Source organism: Parasteatoda tepidariorum, chromosome 6 (assembly GCF_043381705.1).
Source record: "Parasteatoda tepidariorum isolate YZ-2023 chromosome 6, CAS_Ptep_4.0, whole genome shotgun sequence".
Lineage (NCBI taxonomy): Eukaryota > Metazoa > Arthropoda > Arachnida > Araneae > Theridiidae > Parasteatoda > Parasteatoda tepidariorum.
Window position 1 is genome coordinate 7460555 of NC_092209.1, and position 19054 is coordinate 7479608.

Consider the following 19054-nt stretch of genomic DNA (forward strand, 5'->3'; position numbering starts at 1 on the left):
AAATGTCCGAAATATTAACTAGATTTAGTTAAGAGCCATTGCCCGGTATGCCCTACATCAATGTTTTTTAAGGTTCAGTGCCACTGCCCGGTATGCAGATATTAAAATATCGAATAAATATAATAATATCAGCGAATAAATGAATATCAAATCAGATATAACAAATATTTCGGACATTCACCAAAGCGACTATGTGATTGTTGACATTCACCTGTGAAAGTCGACATTCTCTTGATTTAGGTCATTCACGGTGACATATACACGGATGAATAAAATACGCCAACTTACTCCGAGCTGAAAATGGTTGTCATGGAAACATATTTCTTTATTAAAGAATTATTTTATTTTGATTTCAAAAGTGGGATAGGAATATGCTAATGCAATATTTTATAAAGGCTTTTCTTCTCCATTATTTCTTAAATATATTGTTATAGTAAATATTATATACTAGGATGCTCCGCCCCCTGCTCGCTGACGCTCGACAACCCCCGAGAATTGCTACGCAATCCTATGTGGTTCACGCCGTGAACCATGGCTCGCTGCTCTCGCTCGCCAATGAACACAATGCTCAAGCACAAAGACATAGTGTATTATCATCAAAGACATAGTATTTTATCATCAAAGACACAGTATTGTACTTATGTAGAAGAATTCTACCAATGTTCTTATTGGCTTTTAAAAAATATATTAGCTATTTAGATTGCACATGGTGAAAAAATCAAAACATTAGCTAAATAAAAAACATATTAGCAAAATAAATTATCAAATATTGCATCACTAATATTCTGCATTTTAAAGCGTGAAAATTCAATGCATAAATAAACGNCAAGAGAGAATTAAAATAAAACGGCACTTGAAGTGAACTTTTGAATAATTTTATGCAGTAGTGTGGAAAATGATCTTCAATAAAATTTACGAAACAAAAAATCATACATTACGTGAGTAGTTTCCAATTTTTTCAGCTACGTAACCCTAAATAATCAACCTTCTTTCGCCGGAAACCCGACTTCATAAATAAAGTTTACTAATGTAATTGTGAACGTTAAAACTACTTTTTAAATATTTAATGAAATGAATGAAGATTTTATCATTAATAACCTTAAATTAGGTTTTATGTCCGACAGTTAAATGTGCTTATTCTATATTTAATCTAGAAATAAATTTGTTCTTGTTGTATGACAGACATTGGTTTTTGTTGACATCCACCCGTGAATGCTGACCATCACATAGTCACTTAGGTAAATGTCCGAAATATTAACTAGATTTAGTTAAGAGCCATTGCCCGGTATGCCCTACATCAATGTTTTTTAAGGTTCAGTGCCACTGCCCGGTATGCAGATATTAAAATATCGAATAAATATAATAATATCAGCGAATAAATGAATATCAAATCAGATATAACAAATATTTCGGACATTCACCAAAGCGACTATGTGATTGTTGACATTCACCTGTGAAAGTCGACATTCTCTTGATTTAGGTCATTCACGGTGACATATACACGGATGAATAAAATACGCCAACTTACTCCGAGCTGAAAATGGTTGTCATGGAAACATATTTCTTTATTAAAGAATTATTTTATTTTGATTTCAAAAGTGGGATAGGAATATGCTAATGCAATATTTTATAAAGGCTTTTCTTCTCCATTATTTGTTAAATATATTGTTATAGTAAATATTATATATATATATATTTTTATTTTATTTTTTATTTTTCAAATTTGCCATTTTTATTTTATTGGCATTTTACTTGTAATAATTTTATGAAGGTACCAGAAATATTAAATAAATTAAGAATTATAGTTTGAATTTAAATATAATGAGAGGTTTCAAAACTTATCACGGGTTATAAAAAATACTAACTCTCGGAACCCTTTTTCCTTCTTCGACGGAACTCTGGATTTCTGAGGAACATTATTATGCGACAGCAGCATTAGAATAATAACTTAGAATACAGTAAAACTAGAGGAAATTTTCTCCAAAAGCGTAGTAAGTTGGCTACCCTAGTTAAATGTAATGAATATTTATAAGAATTTTAACTACAATAAAGATAAAAGGAATTTCAACTAGGGGCAAAATCTTTTCGTTATTTTTTAGTGCCCATTATTTACATATGTATCACTTTGGTTCTATTTTTGCATCAAATAATAAATCCTTCCAATTTTAAACATATTCTGTCTTTACGATGTAATGCGTCTCAAACTATGTCGTATCTAGAAAATACAACATACAAAACAATTTTCAAAAGAAAAATCTATGGTTTCGTTTTATTTAAAAAAAATGATTATTTCAAACATCAAGTAATTCTGCAACTTGAAAGCTTAGAGATAGAAAAATAAAGATTTGCAGCTTATGCGAAAAAGAAAACTAATAGCGAAAACAATTCCGTTTTAGCTTAGAAGAAGGTAGCAAACAATTCGTGATTAATACAACCTGGCAATTCTTTTGGATTTTCCGTAAGATTTTATTTTTATATTAAACGTGATCGCAAAATTTTTGTATTCCTATTTCAGTGTTTCCCAAATTCATGACTTTTGTGTACCCTCTCTAAATTTTTCGTAACGCTGTGTACCACTAATAAAAAAATGAATTTATTTTTTACCATAAAAAAATTGCACAAAAGTGTAAAACCGCAACTGGTTGTTGACACCATTAATTATTAACTGTTAACTCTGCAAAAAATAGCCAATAGAAAAATACGTAATAGTAAATTTTCATGGCTAGTTTTGTTTTTAAAAATATCTTTTTGAAATTTTCATTTGTTGCAGGATATTTCGCATAAGAGCTCGTACCCCCACTAAACTGTTCCCGTACCCCTGGGGGTACGCGTACCACACTTTGGGAAACACTGTTTTACTTGATTCTTGCTTTAATGAACACTTCTATATTCTTAATATGCATGAAGAGAACCAGTTAACTATCCTATCGTGTTTTAAGTACGGTTTGTAAGCAACTGGTATCAATTTGAATAAAAATTTCTTAATATTAGCTTTTACTATCAAACCTTTCAAATCTATATATATTTATTTGGAGAAAATAAAATATTCAAAAAGCTATAAACAATATAAGTTATGTTAATATTAAGACCACATTTTCCTGCTTTTTTAGGTGCCAATGAACCCTATAAATAAGTTTATTTTATAACCATTGTTGAACTACCGACAAAATTTTGAGTTTATGACTACCAATGTTCAGCTCCGTAGCCTTGTAATTTTGTTTGAAACAACTCCAGCATAAATGAAAATGTGAAAATCATTACCAAGTATTGCACGGATGACAACTTCTACGTTTTATTCAAAATATTTCATAGAGTAGTAGACTTTTAAAAACCAAAGCTCTCACATTTTTTGGTGTGAAAAATTAGTTAAAAGGAATACTGTATTAGAACATAAGCTCAGCTACCACTAGAATAAATTTTTAAAAATGTGTTGAAAGTTGGCAGTCCTATTATCTGCAGGGAGGGCAACTGCTCGACTTTCTGCAAAATTTTATTAAACTGGCAGCAATTAAATAATAAAATGTTTATAATGAGAATAATCACGCCTACTTTTTAAAATTGTCATCTACAGTGAAGTTGTATTTGATATCATATATTACGGTTAAGTAACACATGTGTTGTCTTGTCTTGCTTTTGGATCTGGGCGCCTAAGACTTACTTACTTTATTTAACAAAAGCTGGGCACCTGGGCCGCGCAGAAGACCCATATCCCATTCATCGTGAAATTACAGTAAAATTAGAAAATGAAAGCAGTTTGTATACAGAGTCTCTGGGGTGACTGATATTGTAAAGCAAGCACCTTGCTTGTTTAACTGAAAAGAAAGTGAAAATAATTCTAAGCAACTTGCTATAGTAAAGATGGCTGTGTATGTATTGTCCACATGAGGTAACAGGTTTGAATTTCAAGGCTATAGAAAAGATGGCTGTGAATCTATTGTCAACATTAGGTACTAGGTTCAGATTTCAAGTTTGGTATTGTAGTTGAAGCAGTTGAGATTGTAATCTGTTGATGTTTTGAACTATTGCTATGAACTATTGATGTTAGAGTTGGAGATTTTTACTTATGTTGATAGTTTCGGTACGAGGCGTCAGAGGTGAAGTGTGCAGCTATTGGTCTAAGGTTTTTGTCTTTTTTAAAGTTTTCAAATTTAAATATTTCATTGAAGTTAGCTGTATTGCAGTTGATAGCTTTGTCATAAAAATCTGCATTAAATTTGTAAATATGCTGAGAGAGAGTCGGGATTTTGAGATCTTTGTGGATGTTTGAGTTTCTAATGAACCATCTGGCACAGGTGATTTTACGGAGTATTTTGTTTTGAGGGCGCCTAAGAAGTTGCATGTGATCCAGTACTGATTCAAGTGAATTTTGGAAAATCCTGGTTAGGAATATATTGTTGAATTGCATAAAAACTTTAGCTTTTAGAGAGAAATCGATTGCAGTGACGGGGAAATATAAGTACAAAAATCTCATGCAACCGAAAACAATACAAATTTCCCGAGTGTAATAATTTATGTAACTTATAAGCAATAACTAACTGGGAAAAGAAGCTACTTAAAATAATGAGCTATTTAATTTTTTTGCAAATTTACGTCTCTGGAATTATTTCAGGAATCTGAACAAAATTTTCATATAATGTTTGAAAGAATAAGTGTTTTTCAGAGAAAATATACAAACTGCTAACTGGTCAAAACAAAACTACACTACTGCGAAGAGAATTTAGTTTTATTTCAAATTTCTTTCGACAGAAATGAAATGAAAAAACTGTGTGATATGGGAAAGTTATTAACTAGTATGGGGAATGTTATTATTATTATATGGGTACTATTTCTTTTAAAAAAAATCATCCACAGCATAAAAAGGAAGAAAAAGTTTGGAAATATTTTTCAATGCTCCCTGCAAGGCATTATTTTTCATTTTTTTAAAAGAAAAATTGGCTTTCCGAACCTTGGCGACGTTAGGTTTGATATCTTCTCCGTAACTGTAACTGACAGAGAATGCGTCACCAATCTGCGCATGAGTAGAGCAGTGAGAAAATTAGTTTTGGAGCTTGTAGGTTAGAAGGAAATCCTGTCCTTAAAAGCCAGCGAATGAAAAAGAAATATTTGCTATAGTTATATTTTATTTTGTTGTTGTTGATGTTAAGACTAGTCTGTAATTATGACTGAATTATAGTGTAACTTCATTCTTCGGTTATCAAAGTAACGCCCTAACAAAATCACCCATTCTAATTTAAAATTTTTATGACTCGAGTTAAGTCCTGGGCTGGACAATCAACCTCGCAAATAATTCGAATACTTTTGATTTTTCGCAGCATTAGCAGAAGTTATATTTTAACATCTTGAGACACTTCCAGACACTCCGTGGAAACCAATTCACGGGACAAAATATGCACCAGTTTCGCGCTAAGTTGACTTGTAAAAACATTGCCAAAGACTGGCCAACATTTAATCAGCCTGCGTTCAAACTCAGTTAACTCAGTTTTTGCCCATATCTCCGCGCATAAGACATTGCAATTGATGGTTCACTTACCTGGCATTAACTTTTTGTAGCTATCTCCCCCTTAAGCGGCAACACTGTGCCGCGATTGCTCATTTTGCATAAAAGTGTCGAATGATCATATTAATTTGTTCACTTAGTATATAATGATGGGCATGGATCATCTTTTATTTCGTTGATTAATTTCCAAAACTATATAATTTTCAATACTTTTTTTTACGTTTAGAACACTTTCTTACATGAAGAATTCTTATACTAAATGAATAAGAACTTTCGAATTACATCCTGTCGTAGGCGAGCTCATACAACAAAGAACAAAAAAAAACTAATTATAAAAAAACTAATATACTAATTACAAAATAAAATCGGACAACTAAGTAGTAGCATGGCTATTAATTAGCTGTCAGTTAAAGTGAATAATTAAATTTATTTTGCAGTATACATTTTGCGGGTCTTTGAAAGCTCCTCCAATCAAAAATCGGCAAGAATTTATTATTTATTTACCTCAATTTTCCATCAACTCAAATTATATCTCTTTGAATTGAATATTAAAAATTTCCTCAGAAAGTGTACCTTACATATTCAGATAGACTTCAAACAGCAAAGTAAGAAGTATACTATGTCATATCAGGTATAGTACTTTTTATATAATTCAGTCTAATGACTCGTGTACATTCTCATTCGATTGAGAGTAAAAAATACATAGGAAACATTGCCTCCCTTGCCTGTAAAAAAATTCAATTCTATTCTCCTCAAAACATCCTCATTTCCCTCGAAAAAAAAGGAGGAACTGTACAGGAGGCTGTGGGAGTAGAGAAATTTACAGATATCTTTGGTAATAACATCACAGAGGTTTTTGATAAAAAAAATCTTGGGTATTAATTTGTCCGAAGAAACATTTGTTTTATAAATACGGGATAAAAAAGCTTTTTAAGTATAACAGGGAGGCTATAACTTGCTTCAATTTGGGAGAAAAGTTTTCGAGTGGCAACAAAATATGTGCTTACATTTTCGATTCTTAGCTAAGCAAATATAATCCAAGTTGATTTAAGCCTCCAAGTTTAAAGATATTTATTAAAACCACTTATTTATCAATATACACTTATTACCAAATATAAGATATTTACAAAATAAAGATATTTATAATAAACAAAATAAAACGCACATTTAAAATTTCCTGCATCAAAATTACAAAACATGCTTTGAGGGAAGCTAAGCTGCATCCCCAGGGTGACTAAAAAAAAAGGAAGATTTTTAAAACTGAAAAAGTCAATTAAAGATAAAAATTAGCACTTTTTTACAGAATGCTTTTTTCAGCTTAGTAATGAAAGGGAATGTTATAAATGTTTTGAATTTAAATATGAATAATTTAGGATTTAAGCCATAGGGGTAGTGACAATAGATTGTTTTACCTTTTAGGAACGGACGAGGCATAAATATAGTCCTACGGAATCAGAATAGTAAAAAATAAAAAGCGGTAGCTTAAATTTGGGCACAGCTAATTTGACACGACTTATTTTTGCTTTCACTTTAAATCTAACGCATCCAATCCTTGTGTGTTAAAAGTGTAACTGTACAATTTTTAATTCGAACTAAGTAGCGATGAATTAAATAAAGTAAACTATTATTACCCCGCCCACAAATAAATTACTATTAAAATAGTTTGGTTACCAGTTTTATATTTTTTACCCTGATTATCCTCACCCTGAGAAGACTCGCCCGGCATGAAGAGGTTCTAGAGATAATCAATAAATATTTAACTTACAATTTTGCCAGCCAACAAACCAGCTTTTTTAAATTATACCTGCAGTCGCTTGCCGTTATCGCAACTTATCTGAGCTGATAGCAATACTATAGTCACATAAAGTTTAACTTAAAAAGCGGTATCATTATTATATATTTTTTTCAAGTTGTTTCATTATCAATAAGAAAGTACTAATATAAATCTAATAATGATTTAAGTGATATAAGAAATGAATAGCGATAAATAATTAATTATTTAAAATACTTAAAAAAAATTTAGTTTCCCTATCTTTTAAATTAAATATTACCTGAAAATTCTGCAACTCTTTGGTCGACACTTTTTTGAAGGAAATGATGTGAGGAAGAGAATTAAATTTCTTCGAATCGGGCGAGATATACTTTCTAGAAGAGTTTGTGCAGATGCTGGAACTTCCAAAAGCCCGCTAAAATATTTAAGTGGTAGCAAACTTAGTCATAAAAGCAATTTGAACGCAGCCGCTTCAATTAGATAATATATCACACTTCTATAGTTGCAATACATTTCTAAATCTTTGCGGTGATAGAGGAAATTGATTGGTCCGTTCTTTAAAACACGTTAAAATATTAAAATTAGCATCTTCTTATACGGGGTTCCCCCGACCTCATCAAAATAAATGATTGACTACTAAATGCAAAAATAAGATGGGCACAGTAGGCCTTCTATGGGCTGTCACGCCACTGCGTTAGTTAGCCCGGAAGCAGTGGGATAGAGTGGAAACCGCGCAATTCAGAAACTGTGACAAAAATGCACATTAATGTCATTTGCAGGCATATAGTGGTCTTATACTGATTTAGGCCTATACTGGTCTGATATTGCCTTCAATGATATTTTTTAACAAGTTAAGGCCCATGGATGAAGTGTAACAGATACAGTGAAAACCTCACGGGAGAGGCCGACCCTTTTCCGATCCACTGTAAAATGCTCGCTGATAGAAGTGGGTCGTTATTGGAGGTTACATCCATTGACTTCAAAATTGTTATAGAAGATACATGATTTTTCGCAAAGGATTTTAATTTTGATCACTATCATTTTCTNATCAGATATCAGCAGAAATTCTTGATGTCACCATAGATCCAGTCTTATTTCAGATCATTGTCCAAAATATGTTTCATGCTCCGTGTGCATCACCATACATGTCTGTTTGAAAATGCACTAATGATATCCTAGAGAATTAACTGCTTTTTTTCACCATTAAATAAAATTTGCATTTCAAATCATAATCGCAAATGTCATTTACACACTTAAATACAAAATTCAAATTCAAATTGAAAGCGTTGAAACGCACGCAGGGTACACCTAGTTACCTATAAAAGATAAGAAGAGATTTGTTTGAAGCTCTCGTTTTTGTAAAATTACTTTTTTTTCCAATTTAATTTTCAGCTCTAAAAGTAAATCATAGATGGCATCGTTTTTAGCGCCCTCTGTCATCGTCAAAAAGAATTCTCTAAATAAGTGTCTCACACAAATATTTTGCATACATTTTAAGCTACTTCTTTGTTTTAATTTTTCGTCTGGATACTTTTTCGTGTTTCCTTATCTGACCTTTTCCGCATTTAGTGCAAACATTTGTCCGGTCTCTGGGAGAGGTTTTAATGGTCTCTCCTAAAAGTTTTCCTTAACACAAAGTCTATGGAAAAAAAATTCCGTGCCTCCCAAAAGTGATCGCAAATAGAGATGATCGCTACATAGAGGTGGTTTTTCCTAGAGATTTCACTGCATTTCAGATTTTCACCTATGCGATAATCTGAAAGTTGACATGAAGATCTTTGCTATACACAAATTTCGGCTTTCCACAGTATTATAAACTAGCTTTTATAGATACTATTATAATAACTATTATATAAACTATTACTATTATACTATCATTTGGTTGGCATACAAAATTTAACCTTTTTGCACTCCGATCTCGCCTCTGAAGCACCATCTACTTTAACCTCTCTCAAATTAAAAATATTTCTTATACCTTAATAATCAGTAACCACATTATTTAAGAAATGATTTAAAAATGCTGAATTGTGTACTTTAAACTGCTTACTGGGCCCTAAACTGTAACATAAAACCCGACACTTCGTTGAGTATGAGTATAGTAAAGTGCGGCGTACTCTCTGCTTTCGCTTATAGCACTGCGTTTCAATAGGTAAGGCTTAATTTAGCCTGACAAGATTTATTTGAGCTCTGAGGCTCTTCATCAAATTTCACCATATTTTAATTCATCCACCTCGGTGATTTAGAATGTAAAAATACTGTTTATCTCATGGCTATTCAGCCCATCCTAACTTATGCTTGCCCAGCAATCACGATCCTGAATAAAACCCTTAAAAATAAGCCCTCCATTACATAAGGCAGAATTATAAGAAGAATGGTAGGTGCATTAGCTATAAAAGACTTAAATATCGGCAACATCAACGATTATATCAAGAGACTAAACGCCAATTTAAGCGACAAAGTTTACAACTCTACTATTAGTGAATTCAATCTACTATTATATATTGATCTCACTGAAGATAATACTAGATTCAGCCTATTAATTCTTTCTCCCTTAGTAACATGGAGTAGCCCCAATCCCTCTCAACACTCTTAGTGTTAGCTCACTACTCACACAAAATTACATACACAGATAAGCACAACAATTGATTGGAACCGCTGTACGCGAGTAACCCTTAGGGGTCGCTGCAGCGGGAATAATATATTGCTAACTTTAGTGTGATGAACAACCTAGAGTACGAGCGGTTTCAACCGGGATGCCTGTGTCATCATTCTAACAGAGGTACAGATGACTTAGACAGACGAATTGCTGATTAATTACTATTATGTCATTTTGTATAAGTTTATGTTATTTTTTATTTTTGCTTATAGCTTTGTAAATATATCTTATATCCCAGAACAATACGTATTTAATATCGCTTATTATCCAATGCATTTCGTATCATTTTATTGTGTACTAATTGCAATTTTATTAATTTTTATTATGATTATTCGTTTGTACTATATGACTAACCCAATTATGACAACTCTTTGTTGTAATTTTCTTGGTGCCAGGCACTCTGCTTTATATCCTCATCACAATTCTCCCATTATTGACTCATTAAAATCCACGGATCTGTTAATGCCGCAACCCAACAGTGCTCTGATGTTCGCTGTATTTCCAACGTGTATTTTAAACGATTACATTAGTTAGTTCAAACAGCATTTTAAAATACTCAAGGTGGTTAAACCTCAGGGTAGAATAGTATTAAGTGGTTCACTCACCGTAACCTGGCATCTTCATTGTGGAATGCAAATGGCGGCAGATAGAAATAGCATCTGGCACAAGTGTCTTGTCTGTACACGTCCAAGGGCAAATAGAAACCTCGCTCTGTTCTGCAGGACAGCAACAAGTCCGTCTCATTATCAGGTATCAACATCTCGATGGCCTCACTGGCGTTTACCTATTTGAGAGAAAAAGCACTCATATACCTCGAATGTCCCGAATTATCTCAGATTTGTATTAATAGTAATAAGTTATTAATTCGAGAAAAATCGGACAAATCAAAATTGTCAGTGTGAGTTTTAAATTTTTTTTTTTTGTAATTGGTGAAAGAAAGTATTTTGCTTTATTAAGCAATTTTAACGTTGTTGTCGTAGGCCATTAAGGGAATTGGTGCGATTATTCTTGTTGTCCAGTGGCGCCATCTATGACCAAGAATTCAATTTCAGCTACACACTCGTCACAACCTATTTATAGGACGAAGCCATTCATACATCCACAAATTGTAATTTTGACCTGAAGCAGAGAATCATCCATCTCCAATTCAGTATTCCCAGAGGAATTATTTGTTATGGGAACATGGAGGACTTTGTCACCCGACATATTTAACGTGCACCAGTCACCATTTACTACACGGAGAATCTTCTGCCACCGAGGATCGAACTCGCGATCTCTTGTTCATGAGTCCAACCAACGCCTTACCAACTAGGCTATCCTGGCCTGCAAGAAACGTGATTCCAATAGCTGCCAGCTTGTACTTCCGCTGAGAAATACTTTTTTTAGTAAAAACATTAGCGTTTCGAGGTAACGAATTTTGACTGAAAAGGATATACAGTAATTCTCTTTTAAACAGATACAGAAATGTCAACTGCTCCACTTTCTGCTAAAGTTTTAATAAATTGGTAGCGAATTTAATAATTAAATTTGTAGAATAAGGATAATTTCTCCCTTTCTTCAAAAGTCTCACCACAAGATCAAAGATGCCAACTGCCCCGGACACGCCAAAATAACTACAAAATAAATTTTGCAAATATTTGACTATTTTTGCTTGCTTTTAAATAGGCGTAGTATGACGTAAGGACTATAAAGTGGTGAATTATATAAGCCAACGAATTATTTAGAAATAGTGGTGGATAAAAATCTACTAAATTGAATTTATTAAACCAAGAATCACAATTGATAAGCTACCACTTTAAAATCTATGTTTGCTGTCCGGAGCAAGTTGGCATCTCTGCAAGATAATTGCAATGAAAATTTATTTCATACGATAATAAGATTAAGAAAAATTGTTCTATTACTACTTTATTCATAAAAGTTCTTTACAACGAAATATTGTGTTTTTGCAACAGTTGACCAGTGCGGATATGCACAGTGTTATTTGATATTCATTGTGTTTGTTTAAAAATATTTATGCAATATTACCTTTTTTATGTCTAACTTTAAAACCATTACAGCGGTCTTTTTCTCAAAGACAGAAAACTTGGTCACACAATTAAATCCTTCCTAATACTTTTCGTAGAAAAAGATAATATAATAACTTAGATATGATATCTTAATTTGATATGGAATTATTTATATTTTATAGTAAACTAAGGCATAAATAATTTAAGGTTGTCTACTGAGAATCGTAAATTAAAAATTAATTTTGATACCACTAGAAATACTTTTCTTCCCAAAACGAAACAAGTTGGCAGCTCTGAAAATCCGAATTTAAAATGACTAATACAGAGGGGTACCACGGGCGACTAAAAACATAAAAGGTGGTAGAAATTCATTTCACTTTTATTTGTTTATAATCTCTTTAATCAATCAATCGTAACTGCCATAATAACTTACAATTCAAATTATTGATATTTAAAAACAAAACCGCCCTTTGAAATCGTTTTCAATAGTAAACTAAAATATAAAATTATGTTAGAAAAAGTTGCCCATCTTAATAACATTTTGAATTTTATGAGTCACCACTTAAAGTATTTTTAATAGCCCGTGGCAATCCTGAATACAACACAGTTGGCATGCCATCTCTCATTCAGCCATATAATCAAGCCACTTGTCCTCCAGTCTTCAGTTGGAGCATTCATAGCTGGTGAGTAGCTTTGCTTTTATGTATTTGTTTGTCCAGGTTCTTGATCATCAATCAACCTGTCTCACCGCCATCTGGAGCTCTGCGACTATGTCATCCCAACGATGTGCCCGTGGGGGGAAGCGGCGGACCGAAAGGTCCGTACGGCAACCCTCACAACTCCCTGGTCCCTCATTGAGCCATTGCAGTATAGAAGAAATCGATCAGCGAATTTCTACTCGTGTTGCTCGTCATAAACTAGTGAAGGAGAATAATGCCCTTAACCCGGAAGCACTCACTTCCTACGAGCAGGAACTCGTCGACCTAAAGCAAGCAAGGAATCTACGGTCCCCTGTGGAACCTGAATCGACCATGCCCATGGAAACGGAAAAGTCAAATCTGCCTGAAAAACGACGGAACCCACGGAAACTGTTTCTTCCTGCTAGATTCAACAAGAAACTACCCAAATCGAGCCATCTACTGAGATAAGGATAGAAAGGGAGCCTGTTCCTAAAGTCCCCCCTCCCCGAAAGACCGAGGAAGAGAAAAAAGAAAAGCCGAAATGCCAGCGGAAACCAAGAGGCCATTTCTACCCGTCTTGAGTCAACACCTGAGATCACTTCATCCAAATCTGAATTGACGGAGGTTTTTCCACCGACCAAGGACAATTATCTCCCGAGAAAACGGATGATCTTTGGAAGATATAGAGGACAATGGTCGACGACGGATCAAGATAGAGCAACTAAGAAAGAGGCGTGGCAATGGATACAAACTCCTCCCCCTTTTTCTAGCGATACTCCATGACTTCCCAGAACATCGGGATTTTATTTCCACAAGGAATCTGCTGCGGAGGTGGTTACGCCGTTCAATGCTACAAGGGCCAGAAATTTGAACATACACAGAAATAATGCTCAAGTGATCCAGCCTGCGTGAAATGTGCAGGAGCACATTTTACCTACCAGTGCGCGAAGCCTCTCTCCCCTCCGGCCAAATGCATCAATTGTCAAGGAGATCACCCGGCCTGTTTTACGGGCTATGGTGCTCAACCGAGGCGAAACCATTGCACTTTCACGCGTAGACCACAAGATGCCCCCAGTTGTGCAGTGAAGTTCCTAAGGATCATCAAAGAACTTCAGGAACTATTGAAAGACAAAAATCTCATTACTCATCTCCCAGCCCTAAAGATGTAGGTGAGGAGCCTCACCATCAAGCCTGCTACATCTTACGCATGTTGCCTTTCATTATTTTATCTCATTTCAGGTTCTTTTCCCAACCACCAATACAACTTTCCTCTGCATGATACTTGCATGCGACGCAGTGTGGGTATCTCGATCCCGATGGGTTGTTGAAACGTGGCATTTGTTTACGTTAGCAATTGTTCTTTCTATTCTATTTCGAGGAAGCCAAGACCGTCGAGAAAGAATTCTTTTAAGTGTCACATTCAAAATTCTTTCACAAATATTCTTTCTCAAAGATTTCAATTCTTTCACTCCATATTTACTCAGAAACTTAACACAAGGACAGGCACGAAGCCATTGGAACTTAATTAAACTAATTATGCACCGAAATTGCCAGACACACACAAAAAAAATATATCACGGTTCCAATGAAATACATAAACAAATAATAAATCTAAGTTAAGTAATGCGGGCGCTGTATTTAAATAACTTATAGTTAATTATAACATTCTAACTCATGTAGAGAAACTTGCTCAACTTAATACCGAAATTTGTCCCGCAGTGGACTGATCGTAATGACACGGTTCTCAGACCAACACCGAAGTCAAGCGTCACTGACTGCAGTTAGTAATGGTGGATGACCACTTTGATTAGCCTGAGTAGGGACCGATGTTGCGCGGTATCGGTCCTCGTTAAACTGTTCTACCGTAAGGGGCTCGACTTCGCATGCAGGTCGTCAGGCTACCAGAGCAGGATAGCCATCCGCTCTGCAGAGGATTAAAATTGTGATGGCATGTCTTCGGATCATCCTCAGGGATGTTTCATAGACCGTTGTGAAGCTCTAGTGTGACCATAAATAAAGTACCTACCTACCCTAATACTCCATTTTGCAGATAAAGATTAGCTGGCGTTATACGTCACATGTGTGGGTATGGGAAGTTTTCTTCTTCTTGAAGTGAAAGTACCCAATTAATCCATTAAGTTGTCTTAAACTTGGTAAGAGTTCTGATCTGGTAATTTTAAAGGCTAATTATGGGCTGAACAACCCCTCAAAATGCTGCCCAAAACTTAAAGACAAAAAAAATTCATATGACTTACTGACATTAAGAAAAAAGAAAAAGATTTAGATGTATTTTTTTCCTTCTTGAAGACATTGTTATTAGATTAAGCAAAACGCGTTTTTAGTAGTTTAACCTAACAAAATTAAGATTAACTTTCATGAATACCAACTCAGAGCCAACTGATAAAATTGAAAATTTTAAAACTGAAGCGATTTTTTCCTGTTCCAGGGCTGTTCCATTTGCTGAGAAACTTTATTCCATTTCTCTCGTGGGGAGGCTTAAAGCAAAATTACCAAAATTTTGAAAGCTATGGTTTTTAAATATCTACTACTCTATAAAATATTTTGCAAAAACCGTAGTAGTTGACAGGCCTGCTGTTCTTATTCATTTTGAAGGGGTCAGTGACAAACCTTTTTCCACAGGAGTCGATCAAAGCAATGGACTTGCTCTCTACAAACGCTTTTTGTTTTAGCACCATAAGTTTTGCAAGATTTTATATGACTTAAAACTATTGGCGCAATTTGAAAGATCAGATTCGAAGTTTTAGAAACAGTTTTGAACTATGCAAAGTTTGGACTGTTTCAAACGGAACGTTGAATGCTTACAACTTCTTCGTAGCTTTAACACCAGTAATTTTGAAATCCTTCCACGGTATTGCAATACTTATACAGTATACCCTCGATATCTCGAAAACTTTGTTATGCCGAAATAATATTTCTCTCCTCGATATTATACATCCACCTAATAAGAATTGGAATGACTATGTCGAAGAGTTTCTTCTCAAAACCTTGTTATGTCGAAGATTTTTTTCGAAATAGGAAATGAATTTTTTCGAAAAAGTCACAATGTTTTATTATTAACTAATTCTTTTCTATTTAATGCATAATTATTTTGGTCTTACTTTTAAAAATGAAATTATCATTGCTGTCTTTGGACTTATAGTCAGTTATTATTACATAAATATTTATTAGTATAAGAATGCTTTTTTTAATTATTGTACGTAATATTGAAGCAAATAATCGGATTTTAGCTTCTTACTCTCTTTTTAGTCGATGCAAATTTCGCATGGTTAAAAAAAGGAATCATTTCTAAAAGCTTCAAGCATGATAGATATTTCAAATTGTGCGATAATTTTTTCCACATAAAATTTGTCGAAACACTTGCTGCTGAAAGAAAAATTGCTTACATAGAATTGGCATAGAAGTCTTTCCATTATTTTGAGCAACCACTGCATATTAAAACAGTATTCGAACAATAAAATATTCGTACAATTTTAATCGCTTCAAATAAAATAGACACATAATTTTTTTTATATCTAAAACAGAAATATCTACTCTTTTTATAAAGCAATAACTATTCGACATGAAAATTAATGCAAAAAATAAATATATTCAATTTTCTCCCAAATTTCTGTTTAATATCTATCCCAAACTATATAATCGAAATCTGAACGATTTTTGAAATCGGTGCATCCCTTTCACGCACATTCCAAATTTAAGAAAACTAGCTTTAACGGTTTTGGAGTTATAAGAGATACGCTCTTCATTATATTATTTTATTCGATTTAAATAAAATCATGATTTTACATTATTTATTGTGAACAGATCGTTCATTATAATTTATAACAATAAAAAGTAAACAAATTTTTTTTGCACATTTCATGAGTTGATACAATAAATTAAAATTGTGCAATAATAATGTTGTTTTCGTTGTGCATTCTTGTAAAAAATTATTTTCTAATAAACCTTTTCCAAAAAAAATGGCTACTTTTAAAAAAGATATATTCTAAAACATCATCACTTCTTTTCAACCCACGTGTTTTAAGATAAAATAAGCAAGTTTAAATGTATTAACTCTTTTCACCATCAACTACTCTTAGACGATTCCGTTGCTGTTGACAAATAAAAAATCTGGTATAAAAAAAAAGAAAAAAGCGGAATTTGCAGCCGCCTTGTTTGACTGTGAATCGTAATAGTGGTGTGCACACAAGTTGAAGTAACTAGGACACATTTAAAAGTTATATTGGCACAGTTTTCGACTGGGAAATAAACATTTCTGATGTGTCATCGGATGTTGTCAACTTTGTCAAAAAGGTAAATTCTGAGAGGCGGAAGTATTTACTCGCACCTCATAAAATGCTTTAAAAAAGGAATCTTAAAGATATTTTTGTGGTGCGAAGGGGTTTCATTTAAGCAAAGAATAAATACAGTTTTTAGCTTTGGTTTGGAACTAGGATTAGTCACGTGTTTTTACTTAGGCTTGTCACAAAAAAGCAATCCATGAAACAACGTTACGAAAACAACAAAGTAGAAAGTTTGAGACCATTAATACTATTTACCATTTCTTTGCGTATTTCACCTATTCAAATAAGTCGCATTTTAGTATTTTTATTTCTCAAGAGCTATTCGATAGATTCCTTTCAAATTTGGGATTTTATGTTTAAAATTACGTAAGTTGGTTTCTCAAGTATTTTATTCAAGATTCAAACATCTTTTAATCATCAGAAATTTAAATAACAAAAAAAAAATAATAATAAAACTTCTTTGCTTGGATTTTTATTTTATTTTTTTGTGTAAACGAGTTTTCTAATTGCGAGATCCACTTCATTGAATCTGAAGGTATGGCAAAATACACAAACAATTAATTATTTAACAATTTGTGTGGGGCAAAATTTTCGACATTTGTTCTACCAGTATCCTGTGGGACGCTATTTCTCAGAATTCGGCGACATCCCCCCATATTTTTAGTGTCAGGAATCTACATCAGTTGAATAAAAACACTATGCATAGGATAAAAACGCTATCTATAGTATAAAAACGTATCTATAATATGTTTAAAACGCTATCTATAGTACAGTTTGCACAAACTTCTCAGCATATTAAATGTTAGATCCCAGAACCATTAAAATTGGATAGCTCATGAAAAGTTGATCGTTTAATCAAATGTTATTTAGCATATTTTGTCTGCGCTCTGTGCATATTTGTACAGCCCGTTTAAAGATTTAAAGTTAGATCTTAGGACCATTAAAATAGAATTTAAGCGCATGAAAAGCTGATCTTTAAATCAAACGTTACTCAACATATTTTGTTTTTTTAGTTGCTCGCTGTTTTACAAATTTGTTTTATAACAAGCACATATTGCTTTCTGTTACGTACCACTTTAGCTACAAAAAGCACACAGGTCTCAATTCGTATCGATTGATAAATATTAATATTATGAATGCATCATAATCAATATTTATCTGGGCGCCTGGGGCAGTTAGCGGCCTTTAATCCATTATAATCATCATCAACAGCATTTATCTGGGTGCCTGGGGCCGTTAGCGGCCTTTTTCCCATTCGTCTTGAATTTTGATCTTTGGGGTGGAATCCATTATAATAATGTGTCCTTTTAAATTATGTTATTAGAAGAAAGAAAGAAAAAAGTGGTAGCACAAGTATTTCAACATTAGGATTGATTATACAGATGCACAATATTTTTGTCGACTTTAATAAATTAATCACATATGAAGTTAGGGCAAAGTATTTTTTTAAAGCTAGGAGTAGCAGGGTAACTGAAAGAAATATCTTCTTTCATACATGTGCTTTTATATGCACCACTTATTTTGCAGGTAGTTAATACTATAACTACAACTGCTATATTTTTGGGGGAGATTTACATACCTGCTAACTCTTCCGGATTTTCTGGAAGATTTTATTTTCATATTTAAAGTGGTAGTAAATATATACTATTTTTTCCTTTATAAACTTAATTTTCAAATGATTTTGATCACCACTATTCTTACAAAAATTAAGCACATATATTAATATGCGTTACTATTATAGTTGTCAACTTAAGTTTTCTCAAATACATGGGTGAAAGCCCTTATATAGCAAGACGGAAAAGAGAAAAACCTGGTACGTAAAACATTTCATTCCAGCTTTTTTTCGAAAAATATGAAATATCTGTAACCATCAAGATTTCTTTTATAATTCTGGCATATATATAAAACTGCTTCTTTTCCAAGATAAAGTAGATATTCTTGAAAAATTTAAAAAAAGAATAAGTAAACTCCTCCCCAAAACTAACTATAACTGAAATGGTTTTACTACCAGCCTTTCCTCTTTTCCGTCTCGCTTTCACCCCTGCTCAAATACAACGTATTTGTTTGCTTAAAATTGAAGTTTTAATTCCATTTTAATACCACTGGGAAAAATGATAATGGAAGGGATTAAAAGTTGGCAGGT

General features: G+C 33.2%; 1 protein-coding gene across 1 annotated transcript in view; it reads right to left on the reverse strand.

The window, feature by feature from the left end:
- Positions 1-19054, reverse strand: part of LOC122270104 (calcitonin receptor-like) — a 223762-nt gene that overhangs the window by 108181 nt on the left and 96527 nt on the right. Inside the window, exon 2 of the mRNA XM_043046239.2 lies at positions 10530-10708. Coding sequence (XP_042902173.1) covers positions 10530-10708 — 179 coding nt within the window. The remainder of the gene's footprint in view (positions 1-10529; positions 10709-19054) is intronic.